This window comes from Ambystoma mexicanum, chromosome 10, assembly GCF_040938575.1.
Source record: "Ambystoma mexicanum isolate Mex_15411 chromosome 10, UKY_AmexF1_1, whole genome shotgun sequence".
Taxonomy (NCBI): Eukaryota; Metazoa; Chordata; class Amphibia; order Caudata; family Ambystomatidae; genus Ambystoma; species Ambystoma mexicanum.
This window is the reverse complement of record NC_090932.1, coordinates 532441951-532455345: the sequence shown is the minus strand read 5'-3', so window position 1 is coordinate 532455345 and position 13395 is coordinate 532441951. Positions and strand designations below refer to the sequence as shown.

The window sequence follows — 13395 nt, the reverse complement described above, 5'->3', positions numbered from 1 at the left end:
GGGCTGTTGTAACCTCTTCAATTGATATTTTCAAAACCTCGACGTACAATACTAGCTTATTCGGAAGAGTTGTCAATGCCAGGGCTGCCGCCATCCGGTAGAGGTTAGCAAAATGCAACCGCCAGCAGTTTTTGTCGATATGACAGATCAAGAGTTGCACCCCCCCACCCCTTCTCTAAACAGAGCCAATTTCCAGAACAGTGAGTAGTCCCCTGATTTTAGGGCAACATGGAGGTCATTCCATTCCTCCCGAATTAAGTCCCTTTTTTTTTTATTGAACATCAGGTTTTTATATTTTGATCGGTACTCAAAGAGTTTCTGCCTATCTAACTTCCCACTCGATTTGGTACAATTTAGATCAGCCTTTGCCTTTCGACATTCGCAATCAAACCACCCTGGTTTTTTCAATATTTGAGTTTTTACATCTTTTATCTGTGCTGTAATATGTGAAATTAGATTTGTTGTTAAGTTTGTAAATACTGCTAGGATCTCTTTGGCGTTCGATTTAACATCACATATTGCTTCCAAATTCTCGACGATGGAATTGTAAAGATTGGGTTTCGGGCTTCATGGAATTGGACCACCTAATAGTTTTTCTGAGGTGGTCACTAATCGACACTGGGTGGGCATGTATGTTGGCACCGTTGGGTCCCTGGGGTGTTACACTCCCCCTTATTATCAGAGTTGATGGGAGATGATCACTTTCCATTATTTTGACTACTTCGAAGTCTATAATCCTCTACCAATCCCAACATGACACAAAGATGTAATAAATATTTGAGTTATCCATAGGACTCCTAAAGGTCAACTTCGCAGGTTGGTCTTTCCTAAAGCGGCCAGTATACGCCATCAGATTTAGGTTGGCAAGCATGCAGCAAGTCTGCAGGGCCAGGCGTTGCAACCTTTTCAGTGTGCTAGCTCCCAAAGCTGGGATTTCCCCTGCTTGACCGAGGTCATCCCATAAATTAACTAACTCCCCGACTGGTTCACATTTCAGATTAATGTCCACTGCAACAGGAATACTACTGCTTGACTGCTTCGATAGGGGTCTGTGGGATATATGGTCTTCGAGGGAGAACAATGTGAATCGGCCGAATGTCGAGGATGGTCTATTGTATAAGTAATATAGATAAGTAAAGTCCTTAGAGTTCGCCTTGATCAAAAGTGCCAACAGGTCAGCAAAAGCCAGTTGGGATCTGTTCTATCCTCCAACCCAGGGTAATATCAATCCAAATCAACAGGCCGCCACTAGGGCGCCCCCTGGGACCTTTGATGGCTGGGATTGAAAATGTTTGTTACCCCTGTAGGAATGAAGTATCAATGGCCCATGTTTCCTGTAGCATTATTATTTGAAACGTACGGACATAGTTGGGCCAGTCTGTATTGTCCAACACTCTTCTGACTCCCGCTATATTCCAGGAAATCAGCTTAATTTCTTTTAACATAAGGCCTTCCTCGCTACTCAGTCATTCCACTTCCTCCAAATCTACAGTCAGGGCCACTGCTATCAATAGTGGTAGTGACAAGGGAAACCTTTCGCTGTGGCTCACCCTGTCGTCCTGCTGGTTGAACAACCTGGTTCCTGCAACTAGTCAGTAATTCGTATGCCTTCGGGGTCCTAAAGAAAATATCTGGGGATCTCAAATAAATTCTGGAGTTTCCAGTTGGGTAAACCCTATAAGACCCTCCACCAGAAACCAGGACACAAAAAAAAACTGAATGTAATCACAAAATGTACTGGATGTCATCCCTAATAATTGAGAGGCATCCTTTTACGTGTTCAATACAGTAAATACATTTGTTTGTTAAAGATTCTTCATCTTCAAATGAGCGTGTAGCGAACTTTGGAACATTAGTAATCACAATCGAGGGCCCGACCTAACCAAACCTAAGCCTGACATATTGGCCTGATTATTAAAATTACTTCTGCACCGCAAAAGAGGTTGTGCATTAGGGCCGGTCAATGGGGGAATTCCACCCTTGGGGCGGTGTGCCCTCAGACTGCCATTCACTACAAGCATCAGACATCGGTTAAAAATGGATTTTGCAGTAACCTCTCCCATTACTTTGTCCGGAAGACCATTTGGCCTTTGTGTAACTAATCATGTTATGAGAGCCTCAACATTCTTAACTGGAACTTCATTTGGGAGGTTTTGTGTACTTTGCACAGGCAATACTCCAGGCCTTGCAGTCAGGAAGTCCATCTTATCTTTTATGCTTCTGATTTCTTCTATTATTCCCACCCATTTGCCCATTGTTGATACAATTAGGTCTCTGATATCTGCAATGGTCTTCTCAATTGAAGTGCTGGCTACTTTGCTGTTATCACATGAAATAAAATCGAGGCCGGTGGTCTGGGAACCAGCTTCACCGAATGTTTTAACTCAGCCTGATGGCACTTCATTTTGTACTTTATTACCTATTTGCTGCTTCCCGGACGAGTTGACCCTCTTTTTCCGTGATGCACGCTTCTGTTTACAGACCCCCTGGGGCTCAGGTACTGGTACCAAAGTGCCCTCCACCATTGGGGGCTCGATGGCAAGTGGTTCAAAACGGTTACTAAGTGGTAACAAAAGTGATACTGCAGGCTCCCAAAGGATTCCAACTATGCCACTGAGTGAACCCTTATTCAAGTCCCCAGGGGCGTCCTGATTAGCTGAGGATCCAACATTAACAACAGACCCCTGTACAGGGGTTAATATGGGTTTCACCACCACAATCACCACAGTGCTTGACGCTGACACATTTAATACTTGGTCAGCCAGTGACTGCTGATGAATTTCAATTATATTGGGGCCCACCAGCCCTTTTACCGGGCCAATACGTTTTGGCTCTAAAAAAAAGTTCTGACTACCCAACTATCCCGATATTTGCAGTTTTAAAACGGGCCAGAGTGTCTTCTTTTGAGATATGGAGCCCGGCACGCGCCACAGGTATATTTACTGGTGCCAGTGCTGTAGCGATAGTGCTATCACAGAATGAGATCAGGTCCAAAGAGTCCTCACTGGCCACACAGTTGAATTTTGGTGGCTTCTCTCAGGATTGAACTTGGGCTTGAGAATGGACTAGATCAGGTTGGGCCGAATCAGGATCTTTTATATGAATAACGTCAGTAGGTAGGAAGGTTAAGGGACGAGTTCCTCCGAATTAGTCTATGTCTGGTAGAAAACCTTGGATTTCTGTAATTAATTGGTTGACATCTTTAATAGGTCTGAACAGTCTCAAGATTTTCCTTTGGCTCGCTCCGGGGGGGATTAGCCTGTCTGCCTTTCTTTTGCCCATTTTTATACAGCATAGTGCCCAAGTAATGCTTGGAATTTTAGTGACTTTGGTTTGGGCCTTGATTTTACACTGCTTATTTTGCAGTCCAGGTGGCAGCGGTTAACCTAATGTGACTCTCCAGATTATATAGGATTCGGCCCCTCTTGCTTATTTCACTTATTTCTCTTCTGCCAAAATCACAGCCAAAAGCACAGCCCCAGCCAAAAGCCCAGTAAAAAGCACCCAGAGTTCCAGCGCAGAGTATTGGTAGGCGCAGTGAGAACCTTTTGGCAGTTAGCATGTAACCAAGGGAGAAATTAGTCACCAGCTGCAGCCAAACTTGTAGGTTTCTAGGGTGCTCGTAGATCTTATAGTTCTATAAAGAGAGACTTGCGTGCTCCCAAGCTTGCAATGACACAGTGCCGCCCTGGACTCTTAAGTGTTGCTTTAGTTCTACATATTTATTCCTACAATACTGAAGATGCCAGGGTTCAGTCACGGCTCAGCAGGCACTGTCTGTAGAGAAATAAAAAGCATGAGGTACAAAATGTTCTTGGTGCCGGCAAGATCAGTCTTACCGTGAGGTTGCTGTAACTGTAGTAGCTCCACTCATCCCGCTGATCCCAACCGCCGCCCTTTGCATCCGGGCTGCACCGCTGTGGTTCCTCTGGAGAGATTTTAAAGCCGGGGCAGGGAGGCTTAGGCATGGCACAAGGCAGATGTTTCCTGCTTTTTTCCTGGGCTCCTGGTCTCCCGTCGGCTCTCAACAGCCGCCCTTCACAGCCGGGCTTCACCTCTGCTGTTCCACCTGTAGGGATTTTAAAGTCATGGGGCAGGGTTTAGGCACGGCACAAAGCGGATGCTGTTTGCTGCTTTTTTCCTGGGCTCCTGGTCTCCCGCGGCTCTCAACAGCTGCCCTTCGCAGCCGGTCTTCACCGCTGCAGGTCCTCTGGAGGAATTTTAAGGTCAGGGGCCAGGGCTTAAGCACAGCACAACACAGATACCGTTTCCTGCTTTTTCCCTGGGCTTGGGTAAGGTGGTCCGTGTAGGCAAGATGGCACACTCTGGCTCAGGATATTTACACAATAGGCAGTTCAAAACATGGATCGATGCCTGTCTGGCCTTCCATGTTAAAGTCTCTCTTTCCTGGTTCTAAAACACAGTTCAACAAAATGTTCACACCAGTCCCCCTCTGTCTGGCTCAGACCTCTTAAAGCAAAACAAAACACTTGCTTGGTTCCCTTCCCTAAACTTAATTCACTTTCTTTAGCGGTTCCCTTACCCTAACTTATTACACCTATGGCCTCCCTCAGTCGGGCTCAGACCGTTTCCTGATGTTGAAGAATTTTGAATGTGCGTGGCTCTTTTCTACAGACCTCCGCAGGACGACTTCGACTTTCCAGCTTTCAACTCACAATCCTCTGTTATTTGCCCCAGTGCTTACTGATCTGGGTAGTTCACTGTATTATGCACCAAAGTTCAACGCTCACCTTTTTACTCTCCCATTTTTTCTCTGGGTTAATTTCAATCGCTTCGCTTTTACAGTTCATTCACTTTATCTCTACAAACTTTTCACCTTTCACTGAGACTTTCGAGTGGGCTACTTCCTTTCCCCGGACCACTCTGTTACTCAGTATTGCTGACTTTACAGCTATTGTCACTTCAAGGTTCATTCACAGGTCTGCCTCTCTTCGCATCTCATCCATTTGCGTGCAGCCTTCAATTGGGTGATATTATGTTGCCACTTCATTCTTTCTGCAGCACACACCGGTCTCTCAGGTCGCTTTCTAACTCACCGGCTGTGTGCGTTTTTTTTTCTCGTCTTTATTGTCTTCCAGTTTACGAGTCAAGGTTAGTACCACAAGCTTGGCCTCGCCTCCCCAACTCTGCCGTTCACCCAGGAGGGTCGCTGGTGTCCTTGAAGCACAATACAGTCTTCTGGTTTGGGATTCGGCCTTCTCCACGTGTCTTTCGTGGCCTTTTGGAGGCAACGACCTCCTGAAGGGAACTCCTAGGTTTCTCCACCCCTGACTCTTGTCCCTCGGTCCGTTGCTCTGCTCCTGTAGGTTCGCCTTTGCCCTAGAAGTTCTGCTCTTACTCGTGTTCCAACTTGCTCAGAGTGTGTCTCTATGTTCCGCCTTTTATCTGTGTGAGGACAGCTAATTGGCATCAGGTGTATGCACTTAGAGTCAAATGTCTGACCTTGCCTGACCCAATTAGCGGGACATGTCCAATGGGATGTGGAAGAGTTAGTATTGTTAACCTCAGTCGCCCTCTTCATCGGCCCAGTGTTTGTGTAGAAAGGTGGTGGGAGGGAATTGGGACATCAGAGAATCCTATGAAATAGGAGGGCTCATGAGTACAGGAAAGGGAGTAATACCGTGTCTCGCTTTCGGCTGCTTCACCCCCACCCCTTGCATACCCCTTACCCAGGTGATCCTCCGCACTGGTTCACCTCCAGGAACTGGATACAAAAGTGATGGCCGTTGTCACCTGGATGACAAGTCCCTGAGGACTTGCTGGTGAGACACCCTTTGGTTTCTCACACTTCCCATATCTTGTGTTCCCTTTTGCTTGGAATGTTACTTTAATGCAGATTTACAGTCTTTACACAGGCCGATGATTCCTGGCAAACCCCTGTGTTAATCTATATCCTTTCTCCTCTCACCATAATAGTTCTGCTTCATTAAGCATTCTGCAGTTCTATCACAACCTTTCATTAACGCTGCTTGCCCGCTTACTTCTAACACGAGCCGGTCTTCAGCTCACTCACCGGTCTTGTACTTGGAGGGCTTTCTTCAGCTACGCCTTCCTGCTTGCTTCCAAGGCCATTGCCTGCAGCCTTGCGTTTCCTCCCCGACCTTGCATAGTGCTCGGGGTGGAACCAGCTGTCCTGGAGCACCTGCAAGGCGTGCTTCTCAGGTGGACACACGGTTACGTTAGAGTCTCTCACAGCGGTCTGCAAACTCCAGACTCCCGGGAGGGTTTCAGCCACTTGCAGCATTTCTTGTGCAGTCCACTGGCCTTCCCACTGGACAGCACCTCGCTCCTTTGACTTCGTAGGAACTGCTTCTCTCGGCTCCCAGTATCGCTCTGTGTGCTTGTGCCTGCCACCTTTTATCACTCTGCCAAGCATTGACAAATCTCAGGTGTGTATGATTGAGATTACATGCCCGACTCTGTCTGGCCTCATTAGTGTGACAAGGATATTATGCAACATAGGAGGTAATCCTCATCCTGTTATTCCTCTTCTTCCTAGTCTTACTGGTTTTGGGAAGGTGAAGTTGGGAGGAATTCTGGGTGATGTAGTTTCCTATCAAATAGGTAGGGACAGTGAATTCTGGGGTAGTTGCAAAAGGTGGATACCATGTCCCACTATTGGATGTCTCTCCCGCACTCCCTGAGGACCCTGTACCCGGTAGTTCTCCCTCGCTTGTGCACCCTCAGGGTCGGGATCCAAAAGCGATAGCCCTTCCCTGGCCACCTGAGTAAGGGATCCCCGGGGACTGGGATATGATACACCCTCTGGTTGATGACAAAAGCCAACACTCAGATAGCACTGTTCGACATCGTAAACGAGATTAGAAATCCCCCACGATGCAATACCAGACAGGCCCTCTTTCAAAAACTATGCAATGATCTTGCAGATCACTTCACAAATAAAATCACAAACATACATTGGATCATACAAAGTAGACCGACCAAGGAGACCGTTCTCCACATCCATATTCAGCAGCCTGGTGAACAAAAGCAACAAGGTAGGCTCCTCAACTGACCCCGTCCACTAGAGATCTACAAATCGATCCTTTCACAGGGTACACCATCAGAATCCTACCTAAACCTCTTCAATATTTCACATTCAACAAGAAGAGTAACACAAGCCTTCAAATCAACCTACATCAAACTGCTCCTCAAAGATACTTCTGGCAATTTGGAAGACCTCTCAAACTACAGACCGATCTCAAACATTCCTTACTCAGCAAAACTAATGGAGACCTATGTCATTGAACAAATACTGGATCATGTCGAAACTAACCAACTATTGGACGAGGCACAAGTAGACTTCAGATGGATGAGAGGAATGGAGATGGCACTACTCTCTATATGGTATGATCTAAAGACCAACGCAGACTCCAACACAAACTCAGCACTGATACTAGTTGATCCTCTTCGCAGCATTCGACACAGTCAACATAACACCATCATCAAGAAAGTGGTGGAAATAGGGATCGGCGACACAGCGCTACTTTAGAGTAAATATTTCTTGTCCCAAAGAATAGAAACGGTATGGCTAAAACCATACCAATCTGCACCGTGGGACAACACTTGTGGAGTTGCACGACGTTCCTTGTTATCCCCACTACTGTTCAACATCTAATCAACCTCATCAAAAGACACAACCTTACATGCTACAATTATGCAGGCAATACTCAAATCATCTACAAGAGGAGAACCCCATGCCAACAGACTGCCTCAAAGAACTAACAATGGATGAACAATAACCACCTCAAAATTAACCCGGACAAATGGAAATCATGATTACACCTGACAACCAAGGAAACAACTAGGATATCCTGTGGCCCACAGAAGTGGGAACATCACCCAAACACTCCAAAGTATTCAAAAACCTTTGAATCCTAATGGACAACGAATTAACACTAGAACCTCAAGTAAATGTGATAATTAAGAAATTCACACAATCAAAAAGATTCTACCCTTCTTCTCCATTACGCACAAAAAACCATCATCTCACTCATCATGTCCAGGATAGACTACGCCAACAGCGTATACCTTGGAATGCCGGACTACTTACTGAGGAAACTGCAATGAATACAGAATGCAGCTTGCAGGCTTCTCAAACTCTCCCGAAGAGAAAACATCACACCAGCGCTAGACACTGGCTCCCAGTCAAAATACGAATCACCTTCAAAACACGGTGCATAACATACAGATCAATCCACAGTCAGGGAGCAGAATTTAAACAAAAGAAAATCACATCTACAAACCAACAAGAACACTTAGAACCGGCAACGACATTCGCCTAGAACCTAAACTCTACACAACAAAAAAAATGTCGAGGATCAGCCTCCTCTTGCACAGCTGTAAAACTCTGGAACTCCCTCCCAAGGAAAATACGAACCTCAGAAGACCATCTAAAATTCAGAAAACTTCTAAAAACCTGGCTCTTCAGCTCCTGAACGGGGTGAAAAAAACGGAACATCTGCCCACCACGAAATAAATAAATACACAGAAAAGGAGCCCAGCAAAGCTAAGAACGGAAAGAACACACCCGACATGAACCAAGAACGAGCGAAGGAACTGGCCCCATCAAATCAATCCAACAAGCCAAACCAAACAAAACCCACCATGAGAAACAAGCTTGAAAAAGGGGGAATACAACCACATAAGTACCCCGGGAAATCCCCTTTTCGAATAACCTGTTACCATACTCCTACCTGGGCATAGACCATCCTCATCCAGCATTCACAATGTTTGGGTAAATCGGCTACTATTGTAGGTAGCATGTATCGGCAGGTTAACCACCTCAGCTTGCAGTCTAATAGTATAGCAAAGCCGTATGCCCATTGCTGTGCCCAAAAAGACACTATGTAACCTCAGCTTCACGCAGAGCCAGTCAAGAAGGATTAATTGAGATGAGAAGTGCATCAAAGCTAATAGACTGATGGGAGCAAGAATTGTTACAAACCCATGTATATGATTAAGAGTGGGGAGCGTGCCGCACCAGAGTGGAAGGTAGGGGAGAAGAGAGGCGTCTCGCTTGGAAAGGGGGTTGGAGACCAGAAGTGTATGTCACCTGGAAAGAGCACCGAAGGTGGAAACAGGGGAGAGAGATGCGTCACACTTAATGGGATCACTGAGGGTGAAATGCGTCGCACATAGGAATGCTTTTAGAGGAAGAAATCTTGCAGCTCACAGATTGACCTCAGTGTACAGGGAACATATCTCTCCTGGAGGAACTTGTGGGCTAGGTAATTGCTACGCACAAGAATGAACGACAGGTGGAGGGATATATGTATTTATTTATTTTACAATCACGCAGCAACCCCAAGGCATTGAGGCGCTGTTACATATTCACATTTTAATTTCCTTTGGTTTGTACACTCGGTGCTCATGTACATACAGGGATGAACAGGATATTTGCATTCATTTGGTGTAAATTGCTGAGTGATAGTGATGAAATGGGGTTGGAGGGAGCAGGTATAAGAGTATCGAGGGACAGAAAGGTGCAGTGGGAAGGAAGCCCTGGCAGACTAGTCAAACAGTAGGGTTTTGAGGGCTCTGCGGAATGCCCAGTATGACGGTTCTGCCCTTAGTATAGGAGGGGGAGAGTTCCACTGTTTCACTGCAATGTAAGGAAAGCTTAAGCCACCTGATTTGGCTCGCCTAACTTTGGTTAGGGACAGGCAGTGGGCATAGGGTGTCCTAGTAGGTCTGGAAGATTGGGTTTTGGATATTTTCAAGGAGAGTTAAGGGGGGGCATATTTGAGAGGCGTGTATGCATGATAGACATGGTTTTGAAGATGATGCACTTTTTGATGGGTATCCAGTGGGGTGCTCATCTTGCTGCAGTGATGTGTTCTTTTTTCAGAATGTTAAGGGCTGCTCGGAGGGCATGATTTTGAGTAACTTGTAGTTTCTGAAAGTTTCTGGTTGAGGTTCCTGCAAAGAGGACGTTGCAGTAGTCAAGTCTTGAACCAATGACGCCATGGACGATAGTTCGGCAGCTGTCGGTAGTTAGGAAAGGTCTAGAGGCGTTTAAATGTTTGGTGGCATAAGCTGCTGAGGAGGTGATGGCGCTCACTTTGCAAGTCATGGATAGGGTGGCATTGAGGTAGACTCCTAGGGTTTTTACTGAAGGTGAGACTTGGATTTCTATGTTGTCAACCTGGAAGGCTGAATATTGTTCATAGAGCTTTTTTAGCACTGCTTGGGGACCGTTCAGCAGGATTTCTGTCTTGTCCCCGTTGAGGCACAAGCAGTTTGCCGGCATCCAAGTTTGAATTGTGGAATAGGTGTCGTTGAGGGAGTTGGAGTGGACGAAGTAGTTTCCTGTGGGAGGGAGGAGAATTTCAGTCTCATCGGCATAGTTAGGGTATGCTATGCTGATGGCGACCAGGATGTCATCTAGGGGCTTGGTAAAGATGTTATAGAGTGTAGGGGAGATGCAAGATCCTTGGGGTACTCCACATAGGGTAGGGCAATGTGGGGCATTGGCGTTGTCTGAGAATACTCGCTTGACTCTACCTTCAAGGAAGGATGCGATCCATGAGGTGGTCTGAGGGCAAAAGTTGGCAGAGGTGGTGAGATATCGACACGGAATGTTATGGTCGTCTAGGTCAAACGCAGCGGATAGATCCAGAAGTAGTAGTGCAGGCTTTGCCTTGTCACTGATCTCATCCAGCTATTTTTTTAAGTCCAACGAGGCAGATTCTGTGCTGTGTCCTGGGCAGAGGTCAGACTGTTGCATACCAAGGATGTGGTTGGCTTAAAAAAAATGTTGGACTTGTAGGTAGGCGGCACAATCTTGTATTTGCAGTAAAGGGACTGTTGTAATGGGTCTGTAGTTAGTTGGAATTGTGGGGTCTAGGGTGAGTTTTTAATCGGAGGGGAAGTACCAATGCGTCCTTTAGGCTGGCAGGCACTATGCATGTGGAGAAAGAGTTTATAAAGGTGGTGAGTAACGGTGCTAGTATTTCCGCATAGTCTTTGATGAGCGAGGCAGGACAAACATCTTTGCATCTGGAGGGTTTAGGTCACAATTAGTCTTAATATTGGGGGTAGGAAATGTTTTACCACTAACAGTACTACAAACTCACCCATCTGCATACACCTTCTCAAACTCTGAACTAAACACAACCATACCTCTACAGCACCAAAACCACACGCAATTCACACCACGACAATGAAAAAAAACAATACACAATCTCACCCAACACTACATGACTCTTATCAACCGAAAAAATGCACCTACGCTTAGTGGCCAGTTCCTTCAAACTGAAGCTGCCAACAGCACATCAGAGTTCTCCTGCTCTTTTTCCTGCTCAATCCTACTAACAAACCCTGCCACCCTCCTTTCATTGCAAATCCACCAAAGCGCACGCAGGTGGCAACGGTGCGTGGTACGAGAATCTTAGAATAACATCTCCATGTAGTATTAATTTGACAGCTCAAAATCCTGCAATAGCAAGAAATGAATGTGGGAAGTCAAATAATAAGCACAGGCATAAAGTAAACAAACAATAGTTACATGAAATAAACACCTAACAGTCATGATAGCTGTCTGTACTGGAACAATTTATGTGACATTTCCTGAAACTACAATCACAACAATCATTACAAAAAGGGAAAACACAATCAATAAAAAGCCTGACAAGTAATACTCATTTTAAACAACATAGATCAAAATACATAGAGAATATTATAGCAATATATTCCATTTATATCAGCTATGACGAGTTCTAATTCCTTTTGTTTACTCTCTGAACATATCCCTCACCTGTAGTGGCACTCTTAGGTTCATTTCCTCTGCATAGTAGCACAGAACATCCCATGGCGCACTCAACAGGACGTAATGAATTGTCTTCTTTGGCTTTAGAACTGTATGCTGGAGAAGAAAAGAATGCCAGGTCTAAATAAGAATGGGAATAACAGCTGGGAAAGATGCAGCCATTCGCTCACGTTTCACCTAGTAGGTAATCATTAATGCATGAAGGACAATCCATAGAGGACACGTGATCATGGATTAATGCCGTTGCCCAACACAATGAGGGCGGTCTGTTTATGCAAGGTTGGGTTCACACAAATAGCATGGTTTCACAGCCCCATAAATTACAAAGTGGAAAGTTACTTTATAATAGTTCACATAGTCGGGAGGATATATAAATATATAGAGGGATTGGAGGTGTAAGTGTGGGAAAGTGTAGGGCAGGTCGGTGAAGGAAGGTATGGTGACTCCCGTATTAAAAGAATAAAGGGAGGAAGAGAAAACAACACTGAAATCTACCAAAAAGCAACTTACTAATTTGCAATTCATGGGGATAAAATCACATAGAACCAGGTTACCATGTTGGAGTAGAGGTCAACAAAGCATTTAAAGACTTACCATCGGTCAGACCCCTTATTAATGGGATAGATTAAAGTGCAGAAAGGATTTATGATTTATAGATGCTTTTATTAACCCTATAGTTCGGAAACTTCCATCATACACCAGAAATAGCATGAATGAAATTCACAAACTGAAATGAAATGGCAGAAAAATTATTTTCTTGTGCTCCTGGATGTTGTCTACTTATAAACATCAATTAAACACCATCTGGCACTTAAAGCAATAGAATACTATTACTCTAAAAATGAGATAGCTCTTTTAAGGAGTCACAAATGATCAGGGATCTTTTGGAATGCATCATGGGCAACAACGTATTTATTGTAAATGGTAATATGTACATACAAGAATTAGGAGTGCCAAAACAGACAAGAATTATATTGTGGACGAGATATATTGATGATTATTCGTGATTTGGTCAGATAGTGAAAACTGATTACAAGACTTTTTAATAATCAAAATGACTTTAACATTTACAATAACTAGAAGTAAAGTAGAAATACACCTTTTGGATGTACTTACCTTTATAGAAAACAATAATATTAAGACTAAGAGCTATCATAAAGATACTGGAGCAAACTCTACACTCTTGCTACTCAAAATATACCACTAAGGGAATTTATTCTAGCAAGAAGAAATGTAGTAAGGATGACGATTACTTCAGAGAATGTGAACAACTTAAAGATTTCTAAAAACAGGGTACAAATACACCATATAGCTAAAACATTTACAGACAAACGCTAACAGACTGATCAAAATTGATAGTACGACATAAGAAAAATAAATCAGCTGAAGCACTGTTTGTTTCAACACACAGCTCAAATAGCGATATAGTGTTTAAAACTGCGATGAAATATTGGAACATCTTCATTATGGACAAAGTATAACACAATCTTCTTTTGTTTGAGCCTGTTTGTTTTACTGGTGTGGTGGCCAAAATCGGCCTCTTGCCAAGGCCCCCTCGGCATCAGCCTCAGTTTTCAGCCAATAATGGGATGAGAGACAGACTA

At 44.5% G+C, this 13395-nt stretch overlaps 1 protein-coding gene across 2 annotated transcripts in view; it reads right to left on the bottom strand.

The window, feature by feature from the left end:
* ANO7 (anoctamin 7) overlaps positions 1-13395 on the bottom strand; it is a 1967083-nt gene that overhangs the window by 1516597 nt on the left and 437091 nt on the right. For both annotated transcript variants that reach the window (XM_069618104.1, XM_069618105.1), the window contains exon 5: positions 11780-11887. In XM_069618104.1, coding sequence (XP_069474205.1) covers positions 11780-11887 — 108 coding nt within the window. The remainder of the gene's footprint in view (positions 1-11779; positions 11888-13395) is intronic.